The 24,713-nt window shown below is 51.4% G+C and overlaps 11 protein-coding genes across 12 annotated transcripts in view; 5 read left to right on the forward strand and 6 right to left on the reverse strand.

Moving 5' to 3' along the window:
* Positions 1–843, forward strand: part of PPTG_23304 (hypothetical protein) — a gene marked incomplete at its 5' end in the record, with an annotated part of 1,057 nt that extends 214 nt beyond the window's left edge. Inside the window, one exon of the mRNA XM_008909713.1 lies at positions 142–843. Within this exon, the coding sequence (XP_008907961.1) occupies positions 142–633 (492 nt within the window). The 3' untranslated portion in view covers positions 634–843. The remainder of the gene's footprint in view (positions 1–141) is intronic.
* A 109-nt stretch (positions 844–952) lies between these two features.
* PPTG_12592 (hypothetical protein) lies at positions 953–2,591 on the reverse strand (the record flags this gene model as incomplete). The annotated part of the gene is made up of 6 exons (XM_008909714.1): positions 953–1,019; positions 1,090–1,340; positions 1,403–1,468; positions 1,554–1,589; positions 1,661–1,732; positions 1,800–2,591. The coding sequence occupies 6 exons, from the start codon at positions 2,589–2,591 to the stop codon at positions 953–955; spliced, it is 1,284 nt and encodes a 427-aa protein (XP_008907962.1).
* Positions 2,592–2,824: 233 nt separating this feature from the next.
* PPTG_12593 (hypothetical protein) lies at positions 2,825–3,481 on the reverse strand (the record flags this gene model as incomplete). The annotated part of the gene is made up of 1 exon (XM_008909715.1): positions 2,825–3,481. One exon carries the CDS (start codon positions 3,479–3,481, stop codon positions 2,825–2,827), a length of 657 nt encoding a protein of 218 aa, XP_008907963.1.
* A 674-nt stretch (positions 3,482–4,155) lies between these two features.
* PPTG_12594 (hypothetical protein) lies at positions 4,156–6,450 on the forward strand. Its single transcript, XM_008909716.1, has one exon. It carries the CDS (start codon positions 4,247–4,249, stop codon positions 6,299–6,301), a length of 2,055 nt encoding a protein of 684 aa, XP_008907964.1. The 5' UTR covers positions 4,156–4,246; the 3' UTR covers positions 6,302–6,450.
* On the reverse strand, positions 6,235–9,010 carry PPTG_12595 (hypothetical protein). The gene has a single exon (XM_008909717.1). It carries the CDS (start codon positions 8,974–8,976, stop codon positions 6,400–6,402), a length of 2,577 nt encoding a protein of 858 aa, XP_008907965.1. The 5' UTR covers positions 8,977–9,010; the 3' UTR covers positions 6,235–6,399.
* A 1,931-nt stretch (positions 9,011–10,941) lies between these two features.
* Positions 10,942–12,656, forward strand: PPTG_12596 (hypothetical protein; the record flags this gene model as incomplete). The annotated part of the gene is made up of 1 exon (XM_008909718.1): positions 10,942–12,656. The coding sequence occupies one exon, from the start codon at positions 10,942–10,944 to the stop codon at positions 12,595–12,597; it is 1,656 nt and encodes a 551-aa protein (XP_008907966.1). The 3' UTR covers positions 12,598–12,656.
* Positions 12,657–13,178: 522 nt separating this feature from the next.
* Positions 13,179–17,163, reverse strand: PPTG_12597 (hypothetical protein). Its single transcript, XM_008909719.1, has one exon. It carries the CDS (start codon positions 17,147–17,149, stop codon positions 13,331–13,333), a length of 3,819 nt encoding a protein of 1,272 aa, XP_008907967.1. The 5' UTR covers positions 17,150–17,163; the 3' UTR covers positions 13,179–13,330.
* Positions 17,164–17,267: 104 nt separating this feature from the next.
* On the reverse strand, positions 17,268–18,649 carry PPTG_12598. 2 transcript variants are annotated; one of them, XM_008909720.1, is made up of 2 exons: positions 18,188–18,649; positions 17,268–18,118 (listed from the first exon to the last, which is right to left on the reverse strand). In XM_008909720.1, the coding sequence occupies exons 1-2, from the start codon at positions 18,568–18,570 to the stop codon at positions 17,371–17,373; spliced, it is 1,131 nt and encodes a 376-aa protein (XP_008907968.1). In that variant the 5' UTR covers positions 18,571–18,649; the 3' UTR covers positions 17,268–17,370. The 2 variants fall into 2 exon arrangements, with proteins under 2 accessions (XP_008907968.1, XP_008907969.1); XM_008909721.1 differs by having other exon boundaries at positions 17,268–18,649.
* Positions 18,650–18,693: 44 nt separating this feature from the next.
* Positions 18,694–20,700, forward strand: PPTG_12599 (hypothetical protein). The gene has a single exon (XM_008909722.1). The coding sequence runs from the start codon at positions 18,727–18,729 to the stop codon at positions 20,581–20,583; it is 1,857 nt and encodes a 618-aa protein (XP_008907970.1). The 5' UTR covers positions 18,694–18,726; the 3' UTR covers positions 20,584–20,700.
* Positions 20,667–24,355, forward strand: PPTG_12600 (hypothetical protein). Its single transcript, XM_008909723.1, has one exon. The coding sequence runs from the start codon at positions 21,405–21,407 to the stop codon at positions 23,412–23,414; it is 2,010 nt and encodes a 669-aa protein (XP_008907971.1). The 5' UTR covers positions 20,667–21,404; the 3' UTR covers positions 23,415–24,355.
* Positions 23,443–24,036, reverse strand: PPTG_12601 (hypothetical protein; the record flags this gene model as incomplete). Its single annotated transcript, XM_008909724.1, has 1 exon — positions 23,443–24,036. The coding sequence occupies one exon, from the start codon at positions 24,034–24,036 to the stop codon at positions 23,443–23,445; it is 594 nt and encodes a 197-aa protein (XP_008907972.1).
* Positions 24,356–24,713: the final 358 nt, after the last annotated feature.

Below are 24,713 nucleotides of genomic sequence, written 5' to 3' on the forward strand. Positions count from 1 at the left end.
GGAGTGGAATGTTCTGGTAATATAAACTATCTTCGTCACGAGCACCAAGATTCATCAAATCATCCGAAAATAAATGAGCAGGTATACTGCACCTCCACCTGCTCGCACCTGGCGGTCATTATTCATTCCGACCACTTGCAGACACCTGGTGCAGGGATGCGTCCGATACAATTGTCACCACAACGACGAAAAATCTCTGCTGCTGTCCAAATGTCCAAGCACCCTTCCTCCATCACGCCACGTCGACGGCTCAAATCCAACGCATCACACTCGAATCTCCTTCGTCGGCTGCTGGCTTTCATGCGCTTCTTTAAACGAATCTCGGTCATCGTTCAACGCTTAACACTCGCTCGCCCAAAAGCTATAATTGCTGTAATGTATACGCCCGGTGCACAGTTCACCAACGAACTCGACCGAATGGAGCTGTTACCACCTTCACTCCCTCGGCAGAAAGATATCGGCGGCACTCATGGTATACAAGAGCAGACAGAGGATACTGGGCTGGCTGACAAGGCTGTCGCGTGGATGCTCGCTCCTGTATTCTTCTGCTGTGTCGTGGCCGAGAAAGCTAAGCCACCGCACACATGGAAGCCACCGAGGTCTTCAGCCGAGTCGTCATTTCTTTTATGCTGAAGTTGTTTGTATTAGCGAAGGATCTGCCGTGGGAACAGTTCAAGGGGTCTGGAAAAAGCCAAGTAAGGGCCTCCCGCGAAGCCGCAAAACCATTTTCTTCGAAGTAAACGATAATTATTGAATAAAGCAGCGTTTAGAGTACACTGCCAAAGCTTTCTCCATGCTGTGCGTGATCAGTAGGGAAAGTAGCGTACCTACAGCGGTTTTCAAGTTAGGTGTTTCGATAAGAGGCATCATCAAATTATCTTACTCTTTGCTGCTCTGCTGCACCTGCACATACGATGAAGGGGAAAACTTAAATCGAACTGCAGCAGCATTGTTAATGGTCTCGCCAGTCTTCCCAGTCCACGTTCAGACTTCGGAGCGGTACCAGTTCTTTGCGAATCCTATGCAGTTCACGAGATCGTTAGTCAGTTTTCCCGTCATCAATTGCTTTAAAGCATGATGATCACGTACGGGTTCCAGACGAGCTCGTTTTCGTTGTCAGTCTTGGTATCCTTCTCCTGTGGGCGGTCCTTAAACTCCTTGGACAGCAACTGTAGCTCTGATGCCGAACTGGAGTTAATATCCGCCTCCAAATTCATGGCATGCATCGCGCTCTCGGCAATAGCTTCCTGATGTAGACGAGCAATTTCTTCATCCTTCTGGCGCTGAATCTCCTCGCGCTGCTTTCGGCGCTCCAGACTCACCAGTCGTGCGCGTGACCACTATCCAGAAACGATATTAGTTCGACAATTTGTCATCTGTTTTGTTCCCACAATTTACTTACCTCTTCAGAAAACTGCTTCTGATGATCTGTCACATCCATGAGCCCCAAATCGATCTCATCACATTGCTACAGTAGTTCGCAAAAGATTCACCAATATAGGAAGTCAATACGACGAAGATATCGTGACTGCAAACAAAAGATCCCGTCATACCTCGAGTTTCTGCTCAATCTTGGCCGCGGCCTCTTCCTGTAATTACCATTGAGACACCACATTCAGTATGTTGCAAACGATATCCACACATCTTCCAACACCATTACCTCGTAGTCGATCATATTGGCAATAGCGTCCGAGAGCTCCGCTTTCAAGTTTCCCATTTCGCGGATGAATTTCTACAACATCAGTAGAACAGTTAATCGCCGTGCTCGCGAGCATAACCAATTCTCTCCCGTCACTTACGTTGCGCACTTTCACCAGTCTCAAACAATCCTCCGCTCTCTGTTTAATCTGTGAGGACGCCGTCGCTCTGTCCGCAACAAGATCTGCTGCGGTCTGGTACCTCGTAGCTGTATCCTTGAGCAAAAATTGGTGTCTCTCTCTGATATGTTGATCCAGGAACTTCACCGCCGTCTTGTGGTGATCAATCTTTTTAAGAACATCCAGCACCGGATTGGCCGAGTGCGAGTTAAGCTTCATAGGCAGCACGTGGTGGAGCTCACCCGCTGGGTCCTGGTTGTCAGGTAGCTCCTCCATATCGACGTCGTTGCCGATCAGATTGCCCTGCTTGGTGTCCGCTCCTCCATCTGCAGCAGCTGCAGCTTCTAAAAATTCAGGTATATCTTCACCTGTGCAGCGCCACATCTTAAGCACCTGAACGTCCGAGAAAATCTTCTTCTCGTGCCACAATTCCAGAAGTCGCGTAACATTTTGTCTGTCCATTGGGGAGTTGCATACGAGAGCCACAGCCTCCTCCAGGTGCTGGCTGAACAAGTCCACGAACAGAGGCGTCTTGTTGGCCTCCAGCTCGTCAAAAAGCGTCTTCTGCAGCACGTGATTGGCCACATACAGGAACGCCACGCGCTCCGACTGGAAATCGCTGGCTCGCAGTGCCTGGATCCAGCTCTCCACCATTTCCCGCGCCTGTGACGCGTCGCCTGAGCGCTGTACACGCATCATACCGTCACTCACAGCCTCGACGCGTTCCTGCGTCTCATCCAGCTCGCGTAGATCGGCCAGGAACTCCTCCATCATTTCAGAAACGAAAAAAAAAGCAATGATTTTGGCTGGTTAAAACCATAAGGTCATACTTCTGAAATAAGGACTACAAAGAAACACAAATATTGCTGTTATGTGTCACAGTTCTTGTTGTATTCTGAAGGAATGTAGTATCTTCACTTTGAGCTGTTGCCCGCGCCGACATGCCATTCCAATACATAAACTACTACTAGTATGTCATAAACACTTTCACTCGATCACAACGAGATCTAAAACGCAACAGCTTGCTTTCCGAACGAGTCGCGTCCCTCGCTCACTCGCTGCGCTGTTGCGACGGTACCAGTCGGTCGTGGGTGGCCACAGTCCCGGCAGAAGGCGGCAGTGGAGTTTCCGAACGGCATCCGGCACTTAACACACGAGGTCATCGGCGTCTGCAGTGAACCATTGGCCACCACCGTCGACCGCGAATGCGCGGAGCTGGCAGAGGCTCCTGATATTGCGAAAGGTGACGGCTGTCCGAACGAAGTACCAGATAATGACATTCTCGATCGCGACATGGACGATCGTGAAGAGCCCCGCGTCAGAAATCCCTTGGACTTCTTTGAGTATAGAGACGTCGGCGTCGGTGTGGGCGTGGAGGCTGCCGACGGCTTGGAATACAGTGAGGTTGGTGTCGGGGCAGCCTTCGTGTTGGTCTTGGACTTCTTGCCGTACATCGTAGAGGGTGATGGAGCCGGGGTCGTGTTTTTGGTCTTACAGTACAGCATACCGCGCTCGGCGGGGCTGGGAGCACCGTAGTTTGGGTCCTTGGTACGAGACACTGCTGAAGTTGAGTAGAGAGACCCCGATGGACGGCCGCAAGGAGACGGTCGCGAGTACGATCTCGCTTGCAGCGGTGAACTCACACGACTACTCTTGTTGCCCATGATTTCTGTAGTTGCCCCAGCAGTTTGGTTGCTTTTCACGGAATGAGATCACTTTACGGTTAGCGCAGACACCAGTGCCCATGGTGATAGGACAACGTCCGCTTAGGGAACCGCCTGAGTGCGACAACGTTCCAGACGGCTGTGACAGGTTGCTTCGTATGGCTCCGAGTCGGAGTCCGACCTTCCCCTATGTGGCTCGGCTATCAAAATATGGCCAGATAACTCGCAGATCTCAAAAATTCGGGATATCATCTTTCAACTTGGGAGTTAATACTTGCTGGTGTGCTTGAAAATTTTAAAATGCTCCTGGAAGGAAGGCTTTCCTACGTCTGTGGCTGAAAGACCCGTGGGTTGTTACCAAGTACCCGAACTATCGTCCCGCTGTGATCCAGCTCAGTAGCGAAGGTCGCTCTTTTTTTGTTTCTGTAAGTGGTGGCAAGCGCAACAACAGTACCAAACTGTAAGTACTTGCTCTTCACCATAACTACTTAACTTGCGGTATTTAGGCGATGACAGCACATGTGCCTCAATCGCATCAAACTTAGTTTTCAAATTTGCCTGCAATATTTGCCCCAAAAAAATTTAAAAAGAAAATTGTTTTGGCAAATGACAGTACAACCAACTTCAACATCCGTTTTTAGCGTCCCTTCAAGATCTTTGGCAGTCTCCGCACTCGTCTATAATAAGACGTTGTTGAATGGACCATTGCGTGGTTTTGGCTGAATCTGAAGATCTCCTATTGCTGAGACCCTCTTTGCACGCATTATGGCTCGATCAGCGACAAGTGAGCACAGCGTAGAGGCTGCTCGCGCAGCTTCCGAGTCTGAAGTCGTCGTAGAAGCCGAGGAATCCCAGCTGGAAGACGCACCCGGAGCATTCCCAGACAGTGAGGAAGAAGGCGAGGATGACGAGGAAACGGAGCTTGAACACGCAGCTAGAGCTGGAATCCGCCTTCTAGAGGAGAATGCACAGCTACACGAGGAGCTGCATCAATTACAGGAGCAATGTGCGCAAATTGAGAGCGAGAAGGACGAACTGCTTCGCCTTGTAGCCGAGAAAGAGCAGAAGGAAAGACAACTATCTGATCATCTGCGTGAATGCATCCGAGAGAATCAGGGCGTCTTATCGGAGCTTAGCAAGGCCAAGGAGCAGATAGACGAGTTGAAGACGCAGCTCCAACTTCACCAAGCCCAGACAAGCCGTCGATCACCTGGTAAGAGACGTGCTAAGCGTTCATCTCCACGTCTCAAACTGCAGCTACAACTGGATCCATCGATAGGATCCATCCCTCCTGCAGATGAACCCCTATCGTCCGAGGAGCCTTCACCAGCACACAGCGGTGGTAGTCCAGAGAAGCAGGAGTTCGTTCCAGCTGTACGAAGGAATTCAATGCCTACTGTGCTAGAAAATGACTCTGAAGTTGAAGCCAAGTATGAGGAAGCACACCGACGCAATAGTGTACTCGGAAGGGAGCTTGCCAGTGCTCACAAGCAAATTGGAGAGCTTAAGCCACTTCAGGGTCAGCTACGCGAGACTGACCTAGAAGTGCAGCTACTTCGTGCAAAGGTGGAGGAGCAAGCTCGTGAAATTGCTTCTTTCGCCGAAGAGCGTGAAGAGGAGCGCGAATTGATCGCAAGTCTACGCCACACAATCGAGATCTACCAAACTCTGGACGACCCGTGCGCCAGAAAACGCGATGAGATGCGATCTGTGACCACCAGAGCAGATGACGACATACCCGTATCACCACGAAGTTCACCTCGCCGACTGTCGGACAGGAATCGGAGACGAGTAGCTGCCTCAGTCCCACCGCCACCTGGAGTATTACCAGCTGACACTTCTTATCCAGCGTTGGAAGAACGCTTCAGTCTTCGCGATGAAAATGACCGCCTTGTTGCTGAGTTAGATCATCTCGGGCAACAAGTGCTAAATCTCAAGCTCCTGGATGGAATCTCAAGGACAGTTCGCTCACCGAAGAAGACTCCACAAGGTGGCACGAGCTTTGCGAGCTTGTTCACGTCTGCACCAGTAGAATGCCAAAGCCAGACTGAGTTAGCTACCGGCACTGTTGGTCCAGTGGGCTATGGAACTAGCTCGCGAATGAGATTCCTGGAGCAGCAAGTATCCGTGTTGCAAGATTTACTTCATCGATTTCGAGTTCAGTGGAAATACGAGTGTGCAACACGACGCGCTGCCGAGAGTGACAAGGCCGACTTGCTTCAGCGAATGGAAAAGATGCAGACGCTTCTGAGACGCCAGTGTCTTTCTTGCGAAAAAGAGCGTGAGGACTTACTATCCGAAGGTGACGATACCTCGTGGGAAAACTCGGCAGCAGTGTACGAAACCTTGGTGGATCATACGGCAGAATGCCAAACCAAAGAAGAACAAGCTGAGGCTGAACACATTTGCTTTTCCATTCTGCGTCGTCTAGTAGACAGCTGGACGACTGACAAGGCAAAACGAATGCGACTACATGACTGGCTTACGAACGCTATCCGCGGCACAGGAAAGCGTCGTCCTCTATATCTCTATGGACTTTCAGGCGAGATTGCATCGGGTTTCCAGGTTTTGCTAGTGCCCATATTACGAGAAAAATTTGGAGTCGAGGTGCAGATTGAAAAGCGTCTGCGCAATGTGATCGTGACCGACCTGAAAATGCAGGTTACAGGAGCTGATGCAGCAAAGGCTAAAGCTTGTTTGCAACGTATCAGTCGCTCGCTGCTGTGGCTCATCGATGTGGAATCTGCACTTATTGAAGACCAAGACTGGGTGGGCGAGTATGCACGCAGAAAAGCGGCTAAAATGTGCGCCAACATTTAGTCATAAAGTAACTTGTGCATTCAAAATTAATGTTGCTTCGCTTGATCCGTTCTTCTGCAATCAAAACTACCGTAGTCGTCCCTTCGCCTCGCCATTCTTCAGACAACGCTCGTAAATAAATGCTGGTCTTCAGCAGAATGGATCTCGGGCGACGTCAAAGCTGTTTCGTCGTTGTAGTCATTCACCAGCATCCGATAGTCTGCACGAATAGGGACTCGTTGATTCAGCGCAGGCTGCCGATAAACATTATCCAGGAAGAAAAACTTGGGTGCTGTTGGATCACGGAGGCCTCGCGCAGTGTCCAGATGCACGCAGTCGGTCAACGGCAGATATTTGGCCACCGGTGGATAGAGCGTGAGGACGTGGTAGTTGAACAACAGCACGATAACGATGAGCACAATGATAATAATCGGGGGAGTGGTAGCTTTCTTGAGTGACAAAATTCCGATGAGCGTGAGCTGTGCAACGACGAGAGCGATAATGCAAAACTTAAACATGCGTGGCCAGTAGGCCCCCAGCGCAAAGCACATTGGCTTGTACACGCAAAGTACCTGTCGGCGATAGACGATCTCGGCCATGAAGAAAAAGAACCATGTAAAGTAACAAACCAAAGGCGCGATCGGTGCGAACGTCAGCGTGACCAATAAAACCAGAAAACAATCGGCAAGAGGGTTCGTTGGATCAAACGGATCGGTCTTGGCGATATCACGCAGGCCCAACCATGGCGAATTGCGCTCACGTCGCGTGTGTTTCGGAGCCAAAAGGGCATAAAGCGCGGACACAATCAGCGGAACTACACGTAGCAACTCCAAAACTAGGCCCAAACCCGTTTGCACGATCACGTATGAGATGAAGAATGTCGACTGTTGAGGCATGCTGAGACCTAGCATGGACACTAGCTTCTTCGGCTGATCCAAAATCTCCTTGAGACTATCCAAGATGGTTCCGACAACCACTGTCACGAAAAAGATCTGGACCAACTGGAAATACGCCAATTTCGAGAATAATGCAGCACGAACTTCAGTGTTCGACGGGTGGCCCTCTCTACCCGATAGGAATTTGAACACAATTGGCGCCAATGCACTCAACGCCACAAGAGCCAATGGTGCGATCTGCTTGAAAATGTCTTGAAGAATCGGATACTCGTCAAAAGCTCTGTTCAAGAACGGAAGTGCGCGTCGAAGTGACTCAACAGTGGCCAGTGAGGCCACAAATGCAGTCGGGATCGTCCAAAACAGCACAATAGTGGCCGAAATCAAGGACGACACAAGCATTCCGAGAGCTCGAGTGCGGTAGCGGAGTCCAATGTTGTCCCAATTAATGTCGTCCACATGCGGTGCCGGCGCGACAGTCATGCACTCAGGATCTTCAGACTGTAGTGTCTGTTGCGCAACTTGCGCTGACATGAGTGATGAGAATGAAACAAATGCAGCTCGCCTCATCACCCGAATGGGGCGGTCTTTGCGAATCTGCTCACGCTCCTCCTGACTCATTTCTCGTTCGCGTCGGCGCGCTTTTTTCTCATTAGTATCATCATCTTCAGCACCTCCAAAACTGTTTCGCAGTTGTTCTGCTCGCCCTCTACGATCTATCAATGGGGCCCTCTTCGGGTCACCGTCTACTTTTGATTTCTTTGCCGCTCTTTTCCAGCTGCCTTCAGACAATTGCATCTCGTCATCATCGTCGAAGCTCCCCATTTCACGTTCCTGTTCTTCCACTTGAATAGCAAGTTGTGCTTGAGCGTCGTCGATACTTCGAATCTCTCTCGCTACTTCTTCATTTAGCATCGCCAATTGGTCCTGATAGTGATCAATACTATCGACCTCGTAACCTCGACTTCCGGTCTTACACATCATCATCCGAACCCATGATCTCCCTTCTCGATGTCGCGGTCTCTTGCGTGATCGTTCACACTTCGCCAATGCGTGTTCAAGATTTCCACGGACCTTTTCGCGTCGATTTACCAGCGCTTCCAATGTGGCACATTCCAGTGCCACATAGACATTTCGGATCGACGATGGGAAAATCGTGGACATATATTTCTTCAGTGTTTGGCGTGTTCGTAGATGCAGTGGCAAGTCATTGACCAGCACCGAATACTGCGGTGCCTCCATTCTTCCTAACACTTCATGACGATATTGCACGTACAATTTGTATTCTTTGACCAACAGTCTCATTGCGTATATCGCCATCACGAACGCGACGACTGTAGGAGCCCACAGTCTGTCACTGTGTTCAGGTAGATTACTCATGGAGATCCGCGTCATTGGGTCAATAGATTCTCCATTGCTCGGTTGCTTCGCTACTGTTGCGTATACCGGGAACAGCACGGCCGAGCACCCTACAGCCAATAGTGCCAGCTTCTGACCAAGTCTCAGGAATCGAAGGAACGTCAAAGTGTCCAATCCACATCTTTCCAAAATGTCATCGTCTGGCACTCGGAAATCCGCAGGAACCCAACGGAAAAGCCCATCGCGTCGAGTATTCAAGGTGGATACGTTGAAAATATCTTCCTCTTGGCGACGAGTGTCGTAGGCGCGACGGAAGCGTCTACGAAGACACTCGAAGAGTATCAGTCCCGCTCCCAGTATTGGAAAGTAAATCGACACACTGGTCTTGATAGTGCCGCTCGGGTTGGCGTTCGCCGCAGCGGCATCTTGCTGCGTCGTGCTCATGGCCGTCCCAACGTGAAGAACGAAATGTGGCAGTTGGACGATCCACAAAACTGTTTACTCCGGTCTCAAAATTGTACTGCAAATTTTGTACAAAACCTTTTGAGACATGCAGTACTTTCAAATCGAGGTTTCTTGCCAAAAATTGGAAAATATATTTTTTCGGATACGAGTGTCTGTACATTGTTTTCCCTGCAGGATTAAAGCAGTAAGTGGTTTTACCAACAGACCTCAAGGTGCACACAGTTTCCCCAATCATTTTCAATTGACGTTCTTCAGTCATAGCGACGCGGGAATCGACGGATACGACTATAAAAACATTTGTAAGCTTGCGCGGATGAACCAAGCTGGTCCGATCCTGCGCAAACTGCTGCAAGGGCGCCTTCGGATAAATGAGGTGATCAGCTGGAACACTTGCGGGGTGACTATGACACTACTAAATCTGTACTCATACCACGTGAGTTTGTTTCCATCATTGTGCTGGCAACACTTCTCAACGAATAGATCTCAGCTGAGAAGGTCGCTGCTAGTGTACGTATTAGTACATCTACAGTACACATAATTCACAGTCAGTGGTGCCCCAGGGATGCTAAGGTTTAGCTACAGCAAACCTCGCCACCCTCGCGGCGAGGGTTCGAGAAAAAGTAAACGTAATTGAACCGACCTCTTGCTGGAAGAGTGGATATGTCACCAAGTCGGCAGATCTTACCTGCTTAGGAGGAAACCCAACGACATGTACACATGTAAAGTTTTCGTACTGTACGACTAGAAAAGACGAGCCGTCTGAACATACAGTGCTCGCAGCTTCGTGTGCAGCGCGGCGCGTAGTGCAAAGGTGTCGTGCAGACTGCTTCGTGCAATGCGATGCAATGCAATGCACCAACGGAAAGTTTTCATGTCAAATGGGCAATACATGAATGAATCCTTACGGTTCTCAGAATTGTCAGCTGGTAACGATGGCGCGTGCCTCTCGATTTTTCAATCGTTTTCAGATCAAATCCCGGAAATGAAAAGTGGATGGAGCTCAGCGATGCCCTTTTACATGCAAAGCGCCTCTGCATAAGAGTAGCCTAAGCTTACTTCGGGCCACATACAATAGCGTACAGCAAGCCTTGAAGTCATGCCGAGCATTTCATTAGCCGGATCGTTGCTTGAAACGAGAGTGGTGCTGCTTTCCAAGCAAAGGAGAAAACATTTACTACCAAATTGCTTTACGAGTTTTGCTGACGATCTCCACCAGACTGAATGCTCCAGTACGGTGCATGCTCCAGGCTAGTGACCAGCCGCACCAGAGGAATGCTGAGCTTCGCCAGCGTGAGCGCCGATACAGTACGAGAGACGGAGGCTGGCGCGTGCCTCGATCCAATCACACCGCTATTACGCGTGCCCTTCAATGTACAGTTTTTTAGTTTCGACGGGATCGAACAGCAAAACCAGGACAACCAAGCACAACCACTTGATGCTCTGTAAGCAGTGCCTCGTGGCACTTTAGCCTGCACCACCGCCTCGTAGTGGTTTTGAAGCTACATATATGATCTTCACGTGGCAAGTGCTCTGATCAGTTCTGTAGCTTTGGGCACCCCCCGCATACTTAAACAAAAAGTCTCTCTTGTCAATTACATGTACTTACGTTCGTGTTCTGTTGCCACGACTAGCATAATGGTGCCTCTCCGATTGGATTTGTGTAGAAGGGCAAATCTGATGATCCTCGGGTTTTATCTTGCAAAACCAGACCGACAATTACAACTTGGTCTGTCACACTTTTGGAAGAGGTTCCTCCCTCTCTGCGGAGATTAGAGGGTTAATCCGCGCGTTCGGGTACAGCGCGGGTCATCCTGCGTTACACATCGCGCCTGTGCTCGTGGTGGGGTTGTCGGATGCAATGCGAGCAGGTCCAGTCATCTGCACGCTCATCGCTGCCGAGATGCCAGACTTCGGTGAAGCTCATTTTTCAATCTCCAAAGCGCGATGGAGGCTCCTGAGCAACTCAAGAAGAATTCCTACGCGGAAGTCAAGTCGCCCTATGCGGAGAATGACATTTCGCTCGGCCAGCATGAGAACGGTGCTCTGCGTGCCCCTCGTGGCTCCGTGTCGGTGTATTCGTGGGAGAACTTCGGCATGGCTGCCCATTCGGCTGGTGTCGGTATCGTGAACAGCACCATCAGTGGTGTCGTCTACGCCGTGTTGAACAATTACCTCCACATGTCTGCGACTCTAGTTGCTACGGCCGTTGCTCTCATCCAGTTCCCTCGTAGTCTTCGTGTGTTCACCGGTATGCTGACGGACACCGTCCCGATCTTCGGCTACCGTCGCCGCCCGTACATGGTGATAGGATGGGGAATGACGTTCGTGTCGTGCTTCCTCATGGCTGTGCTGCCTCTTGGTGATCCGTACTACGGCGACCAATCCATTGCCGAATTGGACACCGCTGAGCTCACCCCCGAGCAGCTTGCGACGATCGACACGGACGCTCCCAACCGCGGTATCAAGATGATTATCCTGATGATGATCGCCAACTTTGGTACGGTGCTCTCGTACAGTGGCTTTAACGGTACCATGATTGAAATCTCGCAGCAGGAGCCTGCCCACAAGCGCGGTACCGCTATGGGTGACTGTGACGTTGTCTTCTATTGGTTCGCGGTCGTCTCAGCCTTCTTCACCGGTCTGGGCCTCAACAGCGAAGACTACGGTGGCACCTTCTCGTGGTCGGTCGGCTTTAACGCAATTATGGGCGTTTGCGCCGGTATGTCGATCATTGTTTTGCCCTTCTGCTGGTTCTGCATCCAGGAAGAGCGCGTCACGTCCGGTCCGTCCAAGTCGGTCTTCACGTTCCTCTACGAGCTGCTTCAGCGTAAAACCATCTACCGGTACATCGCTTTTCGTTTCTTCTACAATGTGTTCGCTATGATTTCCGTGACTTCGGCGAACGCTATTCAAAGCACGTGGGCTGGCGTTGAGCCCATTAACAACGGTATCGCGGCTATGCTTGCTTCCTTCCTGACCATGCTCGGAACGTACTTGATCAAGAAGTACGGTCTTGCTTGGAACTGGCGCTACATCATCATTTTCGCTCAGATTCTTGTCGTGTGTCTCGATATTTTTCCGACGATGTTCACGATCTGGGATGTTGTCCGTAGTCAGTGGTTCTGGCTTGGTGTTCCACTCCTCGAGAAGATCCCGTTCGCCGCGACCGATTTCGTCGGCGCTCTGTTCATGCTCGAGGTTGACAGTGAAGACTTCGAGGCCACGCTGTTCGGCTTGGCTGTGACCTCGCAGCGTGTCGGTATCCCGTTCGGGACGGTGATCACCAAGTCTGTCGACGGCTACTTCGACATTGAGCGCGAGTACATTCAGCAGGACGACCACCACGTGCGCTCGCAGGTCACGTACGCCTACTTGATTGCCTACGCTGTTAACCTTCTCGCGATCGTGTTCGTGGTGCTGCTCCCTCGCCAGAAAGAAGAGCTTCACCGCATGCAGCGCGACAACGCCACGAATAAGATCATGGGTATCGTGACCATTTGCGTTCTCATCTTCGCTCTGGCCTGGTCGCTCATGACCAACATCCTGAGTCTATTCGACTCGACGAGCTGCCTGCGCATTGCTGGTGGCAGCGGATGCTAGAAACGTCCGGTAGATATTTGTTCAGTTTTAAGACAATTTGACAATTTCTTGCATTAACGTAAAACAGTACTGTATTTTTTTCCAAAAACATTACTTCAAGTTGAAGCAAAAACCTTCAAATTGAAGCAATAAAGTACTTTGTATCGAAAAAGTGCTCATAGCTTATGGCCGACTTTGATCTTTTTTTTTAGTATGGTGGGCCATAAGCTATGAGCACTTTTTACAGCAAAAAAAGTACTTTGTATCGAAAGTGCGCATTAGTTTCGGCCCACTTTTGATCATTTTATAATATTGTTCAGTGCAAAAAAAAACTTCAACGTTCTTTATCTTTTTTTTTGTAAAGAGCAAACATCATTCTGACTCTGATAAGCATCAGATTAATTTGTTGATTTTCGGATATTTGTAATTTGTTGCCGAATCAGATTCAGTCTGATTTTGGCAAGTATCAGAATTAAAATTGAAATCGGAGAATTATCATAGTCAGACCAAATCTGATTCGGCAACTTCAACCCTATGGAGCAAAAGTAGTAGTAGTACTTACATGCATATTACTATACTTACATGCATATTACTACTACAAGTGCATTGCTAAACTACTACTCCGGTTGCTCATTGTAGTCGTCTTTGTTTTGTTCAATTCAAAAGTTAGCAGGCACCAATACCCTACTTCCTGCAGCTAACATGATTTGTGATCGTGTCTGGGCTCTTCTCTCGAGCCATCGTATCCTTTTGCTTACTTCGGCGCATTCGCGAGCGTTTGGTAGGCGTTCCAGCACTCAAAGTGAACTTTGCCGATTCCGCTGGCCAATTCGTAAAAACGACCATCGAACCGCCCGGGGATCTGTAGAATTGGCTGCGCGCAGTGCACACACTTAGGTGCCACCGACTGCTGGTACTGCTCCCAGCACTCGAAATGCACAAGGCGCTCTCCCTCGATCTTGTAAAAGCGACCGTCAAACTTTCCTGCGAGCTTGATCACAGGCTCACCGCAATGCACGCAGCGCTGGGCGGTGGCCATCTGGTACGCCTCCATGCATTCACCATGGCACTTGCCGCCGTTAACCTGGTAATATTTGCCGTCAAAACGACCAGGAATGGCAGCAATCGCGTGACCACAGTGGATACACTTTTCCGACGTACGGATCTGGTACGCGTCAATGCACTCGGCGTGTACACTGGAGCCGTCCGGGAGAGTGAACATCCGGCCCGAGAATCGGCCTTCCACCACTTCAATGCGCTGGTGGCAGTCCACACAAACAGGAGTATTACGCTCACGGTACGCGTCCACACAAGCGCCTTGGCACACACGGTCGACCTTCCTCTGTCCGTCTTGCTCGTGCGTGAAAGTACGGAATGTGCCCGATAGCGCCTTCTGACAAATGCAGCATACAGGCAGCGAACCCGTGTCCGAGACTGGCACCACTGCCGTCGGCTTGGACGTGAAGAGTGTCATCGAAAAGCCCAGTTGATACGGCAGATGACCATCATAGGTCGCTGGAATGATCACGAACGGCTTGCCGCCATCAGCTGGCATCAACGGGAGCTCCAGAACGCAGCTACGGTTCGAAATGAAGGTACCCGTAGCCACTACATCCTGCGAGAGGTCAATCTTGCGCTGCTGACGCTCTCCATTCTTCACTACAACCGGTGCAATGTACGAAGTGTACTCCGTCTCCATCTTCATTCGGCGCGATGGCTGCTCCAGATGGACGATCAGGTTGCAGCCATTTGTAGCTGGAGAGAAGAGCTGCACCTGCGGGTTCAAGTGCATAGCATCGCGTCCACCGCTCGTAATACCATTCCACTCCCCTGACACAATGTGGATACTCAAACTAGGAGACACCGGGTTGCCAAGTCCATCCGGAAGGGATCGGAAGTTGTACAGGTTACGCGACTCGATGATAGTCGTGAAGAAGCAGTAAAAAGCGCTGAAATCCATCCAGTACGTGTGGTCCTCGCGGAATTGGAAACCACACTCCACCTTTTGCATACGGGAGAAGCTGTGCCACTTCGGATCTTCGTTAGACCATGAACCTTTCCACTTCTCACGTTGCTGGTGCGTTCCAATGCCCCAACTGTTGCGCAACTGAACCAAACGAGTGTGTTCACCCTGGTAATCCAGCTCCACCAGTTTCATGAGACCATAGGCATCAGTCTTGCGAAGTCCTGTGGGCAATTCAGCGGCCATGTCTTCGTTGCTGCAACCCACAAGGGAGCCAGCCTGAAGAGCGCTACTGATTGCTTGCCACGCGACTTCCTCGTTCGGGCACTTCTCCTGCAACTTGTAACGAGAAGGAACACCACCGTAGAGGTCTTGTAAGGCATATCCTTCCTGTCCACCGACGATCGTCTCGTATCCGCCGTGAAGCTTCGCGTACGCCTTCTCTACCAGCAACGACCAGATCTCAAACTTGCCGTTGCTACCCGTGAAGGAGCCGAACACCGGCTTGCCATATTGGCTACATGGAATGTAATCATCAACAACAACCACGCGGCTGCGATTGTTGCGCCAGAAGCGCACAGCATACACTCCCTCTTCGTTATACTGCTGTTCCTTCGGGAAAGCAGTGCCGACTTCAACCCGATCGGGGCGCACCAAGTCGTCACTCAGCTCAGGGAAAACCTGCGACAACGCAAGCTGTGACGTAGATAAAATTGATAGCGCACCAAACACATACGCATCCGCCAGTCTTCCAACACGCATATCACCAGGACTAATGCCAACACCGGAGATACGACTAGCAGCCTTGGACTCGCGCGAACGGTCAAAGAGACACGTACCCTGAGCACGGAAGTACACAGGCACTAACACCGAGACGCGTGATACAACTCCAGACTCCGATCCATCAACGCGATAGCCGGATCCTTCTCCTACGCTAGCAAAGGCAAGAGGCTTGTAGTGGTCGAGCAAGCTCTTCTCCCACATGAGTTCAAAGCGCTGTAGTCCGTCCTGCACGAACTCGCTCATATGAACAATCATATTCTTCGTGAGAAGCAGCAGATGATCGCGTTTACGCTTCGTGACACCCGTGGTCACTGCATCCTTGGCAATCTTCAAAAACTGCGGGTCGACGGACGTCGGGGTCTGGCGGATCACCTCCAGAATGCTTTCAGCCTCAGCTGGGTTCTTGATAGACATACTGCACACAAGCTTCTTGTCGTCATCCAACATAGTTATCTCCACATACGCCGTCTCGTTGAAAAAGTCCGTCACGCGCTTCCACTTCCAGATGTACTCTTGAAGGTGCGGGTACTTCGGATTAGTCGCGTCACGGAAGATCGAAGACGCGTCAGGCGGGAACTGTGGGTCCGTGAACTTGGTTCCAGCCTGTCGGTTCTTGCGCAGAATCTGTAGCCACTCGCCGTTATCCGGCATTGTACGTTGGTTATAATAGCGTTCCTCGACCGGATCAGCGCGTTCGTTCTGCACCACAGTGATAGTATCGTTCACCTTGGTCACGTTGTAGCCTTCGGTGCGTTCCTGGGGATTAGTACGGTTACGCTTCACAGCGTTCGAGATCTCAAGTCTCGTACTCAATGAATCCATGTTTCGAGCACGAACAACCTGTCGAATATGCACCCCGACACCTTTTCCATCGGGTTCATCTCTTTCACCTTCGGGTTTGGCACTCACTGACAGATTCGCGAGCAATGTGCTGATACTGCTGCCTGACGGGGCCGCTGCCTCCAGATTCACGGAAGCAGGCGGCTCAACGGGAGCGGCAGGCGTCTGTGGCGGCGCGTAAGGATCGTACGTAGGCGAAGCAGCAGGCGGTGCGTACGGGTCGTGCACCGGAGCTGCAGGAGAGGCAGCGGGAGGTGCCGCTGCAGAAGGTGGCGCGTACGGATCATTAGCCGAGGCCGCAGGAGCAGCATACGACGGGTTGAAAGGGACACTGGCCGACGCCGCAAAGGTCGAGGTCATCGGTTGTGAAGTTGACGGAGGAGCAGTGTACGACGTGGAGGCCACGCCGAACAAATCTCCCCCGTCGTCATTAGGTACAGCTGCAGGGGCAGGTGAAGCTGCTGGGGCGGCCGAGGGACGATGAGCGCCGCATTCTCCGCAGAATAAGGCGGTAGAGTCGCCGAATGCTTCTCCGCATTGCGTGCACTTTGTGCTCGAAGTTGCAGAGCTTGGTGGCGCAGCATAACTCGGAGTGGAGCTCGTCACGGGCGTAGAATAGGACGAAGTCGAGGGAGCCGAATACGAAGCGATCGAAGGCGCTGAATACGCAGTCGATGGAGATGAATCCGACGCACTCGAAGGCGCCGACGTGTAGCTAGGCGTGGAGTAGGAGCTGGAAGAGGTGGCAGTAGACACAGGAGCTGCGTAGGAGGTGAAGCTCGAGCTGGAGGAGGAAAACGAGGAGGTGGACGCTGGCACGGGCGCAGGGGCCGAAGCAGGAGGCGGGACATCTTCACGTGGAGCTCCACACTCTGCGCAGAAGCGCGCGCTCGCGATCTCATCGGGTTCCCAGCGGTGACCACACTCCCCACAGAACATGGTGTCGATGTTGGGGCAGATCTGCAAATGAGCCTGAGGGGAGACCATCACTTGGTTTGAGTATGCAAGTATTTGTGACACATTCCGCGATCGAGCAAAAACTGCACCAGATGACGCCTTCAACCTGAACTTCACTTTGGCTTTGCAAAAAGTTGGGAACAAAAAGTTGGGAACATGAAGGTTGGGAATACATTAACGACACACGGCAACATGCACAATAGATATGCCCGTAATGAGGACAAGGAAATAGTGAAGAGAAAAACGCTAGGCTACACGTAGCGTCGAGATGCGGCAGAGTTGGCCAGCTGCGGCGCGTTGCCACCGTCCAGTGACGACACTTTGGCCAACCAGCGGATGAGAAGTTGTGCTAGGAACTGAGGGAGGCGGCGGCGACGCAGGAAGTGCCACACGCGCACACCAACAAGCACAATGAGCGCGGCACGGAACATGCGGTTCTGAACCCAGCCCCGCACAACCAGGAAGATCTGACGCACACGGGCTTCCACTGCAAGCAGCATTGAGTTCTCGGCGCGTACAGCCACCTCCTGTTGACGCAGCGTCAACCGCTGCAGCTCGGTCGAGTGCTGGACAACATCGTCCTCCAGGTTCTTGACCAGCGATACCAAACTGTTGCGGATCTGCTCCATCTGCTCGAGTTGTTCATTTAACATGGAGCGGTTGTCGCGCGTGAAGTGCAATAAGTGCTCTTCCAGCTCCTCGCGCTTCTTGGCCTCATCCTCGACGCGCTCCTGAAGTTCTCCCAATTCATCGTAGATGCGGGGCAAGCGCTCAAGCATGCTAGTAGATCTCTGCACACGGATAGGCGTGGCAGAACCCGCATCAGACGGCGACCGGACAATGGAGGCATCACTCGCCCCCATTGAGCTGCTTCTTGTGTCCATAGCATTGCGCAAATTGGCGCTGCGACGCCAGTCATCAACCAGGTTGTCCAATGCCGTCGTATAGCGCTTCATGGCTTCCTGGCGCGTCATGTTGCCAAGGTTGCGCCATTTCTCCCTGTTTAGCCACAAACACCACCTAGTTAGCATCTGGAATTTGGCCAACAAGTCCAGGTTTAAAGCTCACCATTTGGACAGCTCGAGTTTGCTTAGTCCAGCGGGCGGTGTGGTTGTCGGACACGGCCCAGTCGTAGCCTGCTGATAATAGGCGTACAAGTCCTTCCTAGGTGACGAGTTCTCCTGTGTTAAAATGCGGTGCGGGCCGTGGTAGCTCTCCACAAAGAGCACGGCACCTGCAAAGTCCGTCTCCAATTGGGCGCAGGACTCGCAAGCAGAGTGTGTGGACGACGATAGAGAGTGCAAATCGACGGTCTCGGTATCGTCAAGGTCTTCCACTTCTCCGATAGAAGGCGCAGTCGACAGCAGACGCTCTCGTACAGTCTGCACACCGGAGGCCTGCGAGACGACGGAGCTGAAGAGCGACGAAGACGGTGGCGCTAGCGTCGGCATCGTCAGAGAATCGTTAGCTGAAACTTTTCACGTGAAGTTCTTGGTTGACGTCGACAACATACCTTCATTACTGACTGTTAGTCAATAAAATAGGTAATGTATGTGCCCCACACTAGGATTTGTTGAAGCTTTGCGTCAATTCGTAATCTTCCTCAAATGGTGTCAACGTCTGTGGCTGTGGCGGCGGTCGTGCTGCTGTCCAGCGCGCTGCTGATGCTGGGCGACCGCGTGGACCTCCCCCCACTTGAGACACTTAAGCAGCAATGGGCAACCAGTAGCGGTTATGACCTGGCGGATCTGTCAGCGCCTGTGCTCTACGGTCAGCCACTGTTGGCACTGGCCTATGTGGCTCGCCTGCCCGTGCTGGGCCGTATCCTGTGCAACCAACTGGCTAAGGACAACAAGATCGTTGAGGCCCGCAAGTTCGCGGCCTCCATCCCCGACCTGCCTCTATACTACCCGTACCTGGAGCCCAAGCAGAGCGACTTCCGACAAGGAGAAGGACCGCTATCCCTCGAGGATTTCAGCAAGAAAGCAACGAAGAGCAAGAGTACAGACGCTTTCAAGCACTGGAGTATCGCCGACTACACGTCACGCTACACCTCCGGCGAGGTGACGCCTGTACAAGTGGCTAAAGCGCTATTGGCTGCAGTTGAGAAGAACCAGCAGAGTGACTATCCTCTCAACTTGTTTGTGGAGAAACACGACGAGGAAATTCTGGCGCAGGCCAAGGCGTCAGCGGAACGCTATGCGCGCGGCAAACCTTTGGGTGTGCTGGATGGCGTACCGGTTGCTATCAAGGACGAAGTGCACATCAAGGGCCACCGCATGTTCACTGGGACGTCCTTCCTAGGATATGAAGAGGAGCCTGCAACGGAAGACGATCCGCCGGTTGCTCGACTTCGTGCAGCTGGAGCGATCATCTTGGGCACAACCAACATGCATGAGATCGGCTCGGGTGTCACAGGCTACAACATGCACTACGGCACAGTCCGTAACCCATACAACCCGAAATGTTACACTGGTGGATCATCCAGTGGTTCAGCTGCCGCTGTAGCGTCAGGACTGGTGCCGTTGGCGCTGGGCTTGGACGGCGGTGGCTCTATTCGCGTCCCCTCCTCGATGTGTGGCGTAGTCGGTATCAAGCCCACGTTCCAACGGATCCCTCCCCCTGCAGCAGACTGTCCATCAGTTGCTCACGTTGGCCCGATCGCAGGTACTGTTCGTGATGCTGCTATTGGCTACGCTATTATGAGCGGTGGAGACGAAGCTAGCTTCCCTCGCGGAATGACTCAGCCACCCGTAGACCTGCATTCGTTCGAGGATACGTCTTCGCTCAAGGGTGTTCGCATCGGTTACTTCAGCGACTACACGAACCACTCGTCACCTGAGATCGCGGAGGCCGTCACTAAGACGCTTAAAGCTCTCAAGGCTCGTGGAGCGGAGCTGGTGGAGACCCCGCTGCACCACCTGACATCCATTCACGTCGCCCACTCCATCACTATTACGTCTGAGTTTGCTCAGAATCTGGACAAGTACTACGAGCGCTTCGGCGAGATGTCTCCGGAAGTGCAGCTCATTCTGACGTTCGGCCGAAGCTTCACGGCCATGGATTTCCTCGCAGCACAGCGCGTTCGCGCGTTCGCTCTGCGTCAGTTCCAGGAGAATGTACTGAGTAAAGTGGACGCATTCGTGACGCCATCGACCGGTATCACCGCCCCCGAGATTCCAGCCGAGGCTCTTGCAGTTGGTGAGTTGAACGCAGCTCAACTGGGCAACATCTTCCGCTTCAGCGTCTACGGCAATCTCATCGGCGTGCCGGGCGTGGCTGTGCCGATCGGCTACGACTCGCGCGGACTGCCCATGTCCATCCAGTTCCAGACCGCCCATTGGCAAGAGGACACGATGCTGCGTCTGGCCCACACTACCGAAGAACTGTACGCCAAGACTCAGAAGAAACCGCAAATTTACTTTTCCATCCTCGATGATGCGGTCAAGCAGTCCAGCGACTAAACTACCGGTAAATGTCGTAGCACAGCGAATCTATCTGCCGTACAACTTCAACTTTCATCTGTTCATGCTTTCCCGCCAAAACTGCAAATATTTCATTTCGACAAAATTCGCAATTCCCGCGCTATTGTTACTTTTTACTTAATCATCGAACATGGAGGCTCCAGCGGACGAGACCTCCGTCCTCATCATGGGGCATCGCGTAGCCTTCCCCGCTGGTAAGAACCCGTTCCCAGCGCAGCTAGCCGTTATGAGTAGCACGTTGTCGGCACTGAAGCGCAAGCAGCACGCGCTGGTGGAGTCTCCCACGGGATCAGGCAAGACGCTGGCGCTGCTGAGCTCATGCCTCACGTTCCAGCGCGATTATATGGAGGAAGCCATGGCTAAATACTACCAGAGGAGAGTGCAGCAGCAGCAACAACAGCAAATGCAGCAGCTTAGAGCGCAGCAACAGCAGAACCAGAACCAAAGTCAAATAAACCAGGTTACAGGCTGGGACGACGACGCCTTTGGCCTCCTGCAACGCAGTCTTAAGAGGTTTAAACGAGAGAACGGAGCTGCTGCTGTGGATGTTATTGATCTTACCGCCAGCAGCACACAAGAGAGTGCACTGCCGACGACGCCAGAGACTCAGGAATTGTATCAGGAGAGTCAACAACAATCGCAACAAGTGAAGCAGGAGGGTGAAGACGAGACTGCGTTCGGGCCTAGTGATCTTAAAAGTAACGAGCCGCCTGTTCCTCCGAAGATTTTTTTTCTGTTCGCGAACGCACTCTCAGCTGACACAGGCGGTGGACGAGTTGAAAAGCTGTCCGGCTTCGTACATGCGAGCAATTCCTGGGTCTACAGAGCTGCAATCTTGTGTATTGGCTGCAAAGCGTTTACTATGTGTGAATGAAGATGTGAATAGTGAGCCGATGTTCGTGAATGAAAAATGTCAGGAGCTGCGGATAGAGAAGGAGCGAAGACGCATGGCAGGAGACATGGAGGATGAAGGCGGATGCAAGTACAGCCAAACGAGCTTCAGTCGGCTACGTGCCCAATCGCCACAAGTATGGGACATTGAAGACATTTCCAAGCTGGCTTCAACTTGCGAGGAGTGTGCGTACTTCTTCTCCAAGAATGAACTCGAGACCGCACATGTTGTCTTCTGTCCATACAACTACATACTGGATCCGTCAATCCGGAAGGCCGTCGGCATTTCCCTGCAAAATTCCATCGTGGTGCTGGACGAAGCCCACAACGTTGAAGACACGTGTCGTAGTGGTGCCAGCCTTGAGATCACCAACAATATGCTGTCTAGTGCTATTAAGTCTTTCGACGACGTTATTTGGCAAGAAGATGAAGGTTATCAGCCCCCAGCTTACGACGCCGTGCGTCATATGTTGAGCTCTGTCGAAACGTGGTTCACAGTTAACGAAGAATTGGTAAGAGATCCCGAAGACGTAGACGATGATGATTGCCATGTGCTGTGGAGCACTGAGGATGCACTGGACGTACTGTGTCAGTGCAAATTAATTGAAGTGTCCGACGCTGACATCGCAGAGATCGCTCAACATGAACAGTTGAAACTAGCTACCCCGGGTAAGAAATTTTTGTTGAGTAACAGTGCCTTGAACACTGCCACGAGGTTGATTTCCGTGGCTACGTACATGTTCAGCAACAATGGCAAGAACGCAGACGATTTCAAGTTGCTGATTACCAAAAAGATGAGGCTAAACGATGAAGGAGAAGAAGTGATTGACACAAAGTTGTGTATTTGGTGTCTAAGTGCAGCGGTGGTGTTCGCAGAGGTGGCGCGCAATTCACACAGTGTGATCCTCGCATCGGGAACACTCAGTCCTATGGATTCATTCGCTGGGGAACTTGGTGTGGAGTTCCCGATTCGTCTAGAAGCTAACCATGTGGTGAACATGCGCAAGCAAGTATTTGTCGGCGCACTTATGAATGGACCGGGAGGTGTCGATTTATTATCAACTTACAAGAATCAACAGAATTTCCAGTATCAAGACTCGATGGGATACTTGTTATTGCAGTATGCCCAGATGATTCCAGGTGGAATTCTCATGTTCTTCCCGTCGTATGCGCTGATGGGCATCTTGAAGGCGCGATGGGAGCGTACGGGGATCTGGGCCAAGCTTGAAAAACACAAGAAAATGTTTAGTGAACCTCGCCAGGGTGGGAAAGATTTTGACGAACTACTTGACAAGTACAAGAATATTATTGCCCAGCATGCTGCCACCCGCGATGTACCTAGTGGATGGATCAATGGCAACTCTGAACCACGAGAAACCGGAGCGATTTTCCTTGCTGTTTATCGTGGAAAAGTAAGTGAAGGTATCGATTTCTCCGACGACAACGCGCGAGCAGTGCTTGCTGTTGGAATTCCGTTCCCAAATTTCAAGGATCTCAAAGTATCGTTAAAGCGCGAGTACCAGGACAACAAATCACGTGATGATCGGAGATTGGTGAACGGTTCTTGGTGGTACAAATTGCAAGCGTTTCGAGCACTCAACCAAGCACTAGGTCGTTGCATTCGACACCGCCGTGATTACGGTGCAATCTTGTTGATCGACTCCCGACATCGCAATAACATACACGGGAATTCGCTCTCCAAGTGGATGAGACCACACGTTCAGGAATTTCGATCCTCAGAAGACTGCAATTCTCTTTTTGCTGAGTTTTTTCAAAGGAACCAAGCAGAGACGCCGGTGATGGTTCCTGTACTAGAACCAGAACCAGCGCCAGCACCGTTGGTACCGACACCAGGACCGTTCGTACTGGAGTATGAAGACGATATTTCGATTAAAGCAGAGGCTCAGACTGTGCCATAGTGGAAATTTTGAATTGGTAAAAAGTCATTTAAATTGAATTGATGAAGCGCCGGAAACTAGCACACGTCGCAGGTGTGTTGAAAAGGAACTTGTGTACGGCTAGCGGGATGAGAGTTTGACCAGAGCAGCCGCCTTGAATGTCGTCAGATGCGTACTTAATGGTCGGTGTCAGCAAGTCTTGAAGGAATTTTGTGAGTTTGCGAGCAATGCGTTCGTTGCTGACGAACATCAACATCACTGCATCCGGGTTTTCACCAAGCACGAACCAGTTCAGAATCGCCGAGCAGAGTTCGCAGCGCTTGCCGGAGTGTGCAGAGCTCACGATTTTGTGGAGTTCATCAGCAACGTCCTTAAAGTCGGATTGCTCTCGTTCAATTCGCACTGCGGGTTCCGTCGATGCAGTTGATATACCAGAGCAAGAGGTGGAAGGAACCATGAACACTTCGACTGTGTATCGCGTCTTGCTGCCCTTTTTTTTTCCAGAGGCTGAAATGCGGACGGCGTCGACCTCCTTGAGCTCCTGCAGTGCATTTCTTCGAGCCGATGCACTGGCAGATTCCGACTTCGATGGTAGCAGCACTTGGAGCGTCGCACCCCATCGGTCCGTGAGACCTGGCAGCATTATTGCGGTTCTTGAGTTGGTTTCGACTGAGGTGAACTACGCAGATTTGAAAATGAACCTTGGACGCCAAAGGCAAGAGTGCTCTTGACGTGGACGGTTGAGTCAAGTCACCGCTGGACCAATGGCATTGGCTCCCACAACTACGTCTACTTCAGCCAAGTTGCGTGAAGAGCCCAGCTCCTCTCATTTTGATTGTTTAGTTGTACTGAGTGTCATCCAAACCGTGAAGTCATCTAATCTCACAGGTAGTACAGTGTGCACCCCGCTTTCGCGGGAGTGGACCATATAGGATTTGCAAATACATCATGTTTCAGCGTAGAAACCTGAGTTTATTTGGCAAAAGGAGAATTATATCTGGAAGTTTATCAAAGGTCCGAGGGCGCCAAAACTGAAGTGTACCAGCATACTTTATCGCCATTAATATTTTGCGATCGCCACACGAGTCACATGGTGATGAAAACAACATGTACTGTAGTAATTCGATGTTTTTTTTAAAGTACTCAGTGCCAGAACCAGGCAACCAAGGAGCTTTTTAATTTGGCAAGTGCAACAGCAAGTGAAGGCACAAGAAAGCATCATGTTGATTATGCTAAATTCGTTGCAACAACCGCTGCGCTACATGTTGATTATGCTAAATTCGTTGCAACAACCGCTGCGCTACGGCTGCAATCTCTAAT

The sequence above is a fragment of the Phytophthora parasitica genome, assembly GCF_000247585.1.
Source record: "Phytophthora parasitica INRA-310 unplaced genomic scaffold supercont2.35, whole genome shotgun sequence".
Classification (NCBI taxonomy): Eukaryota; Oomycota; class Peronosporomycetes; order Peronosporales; family Peronosporaceae; genus Phytophthora; species Phytophthora nicotianae.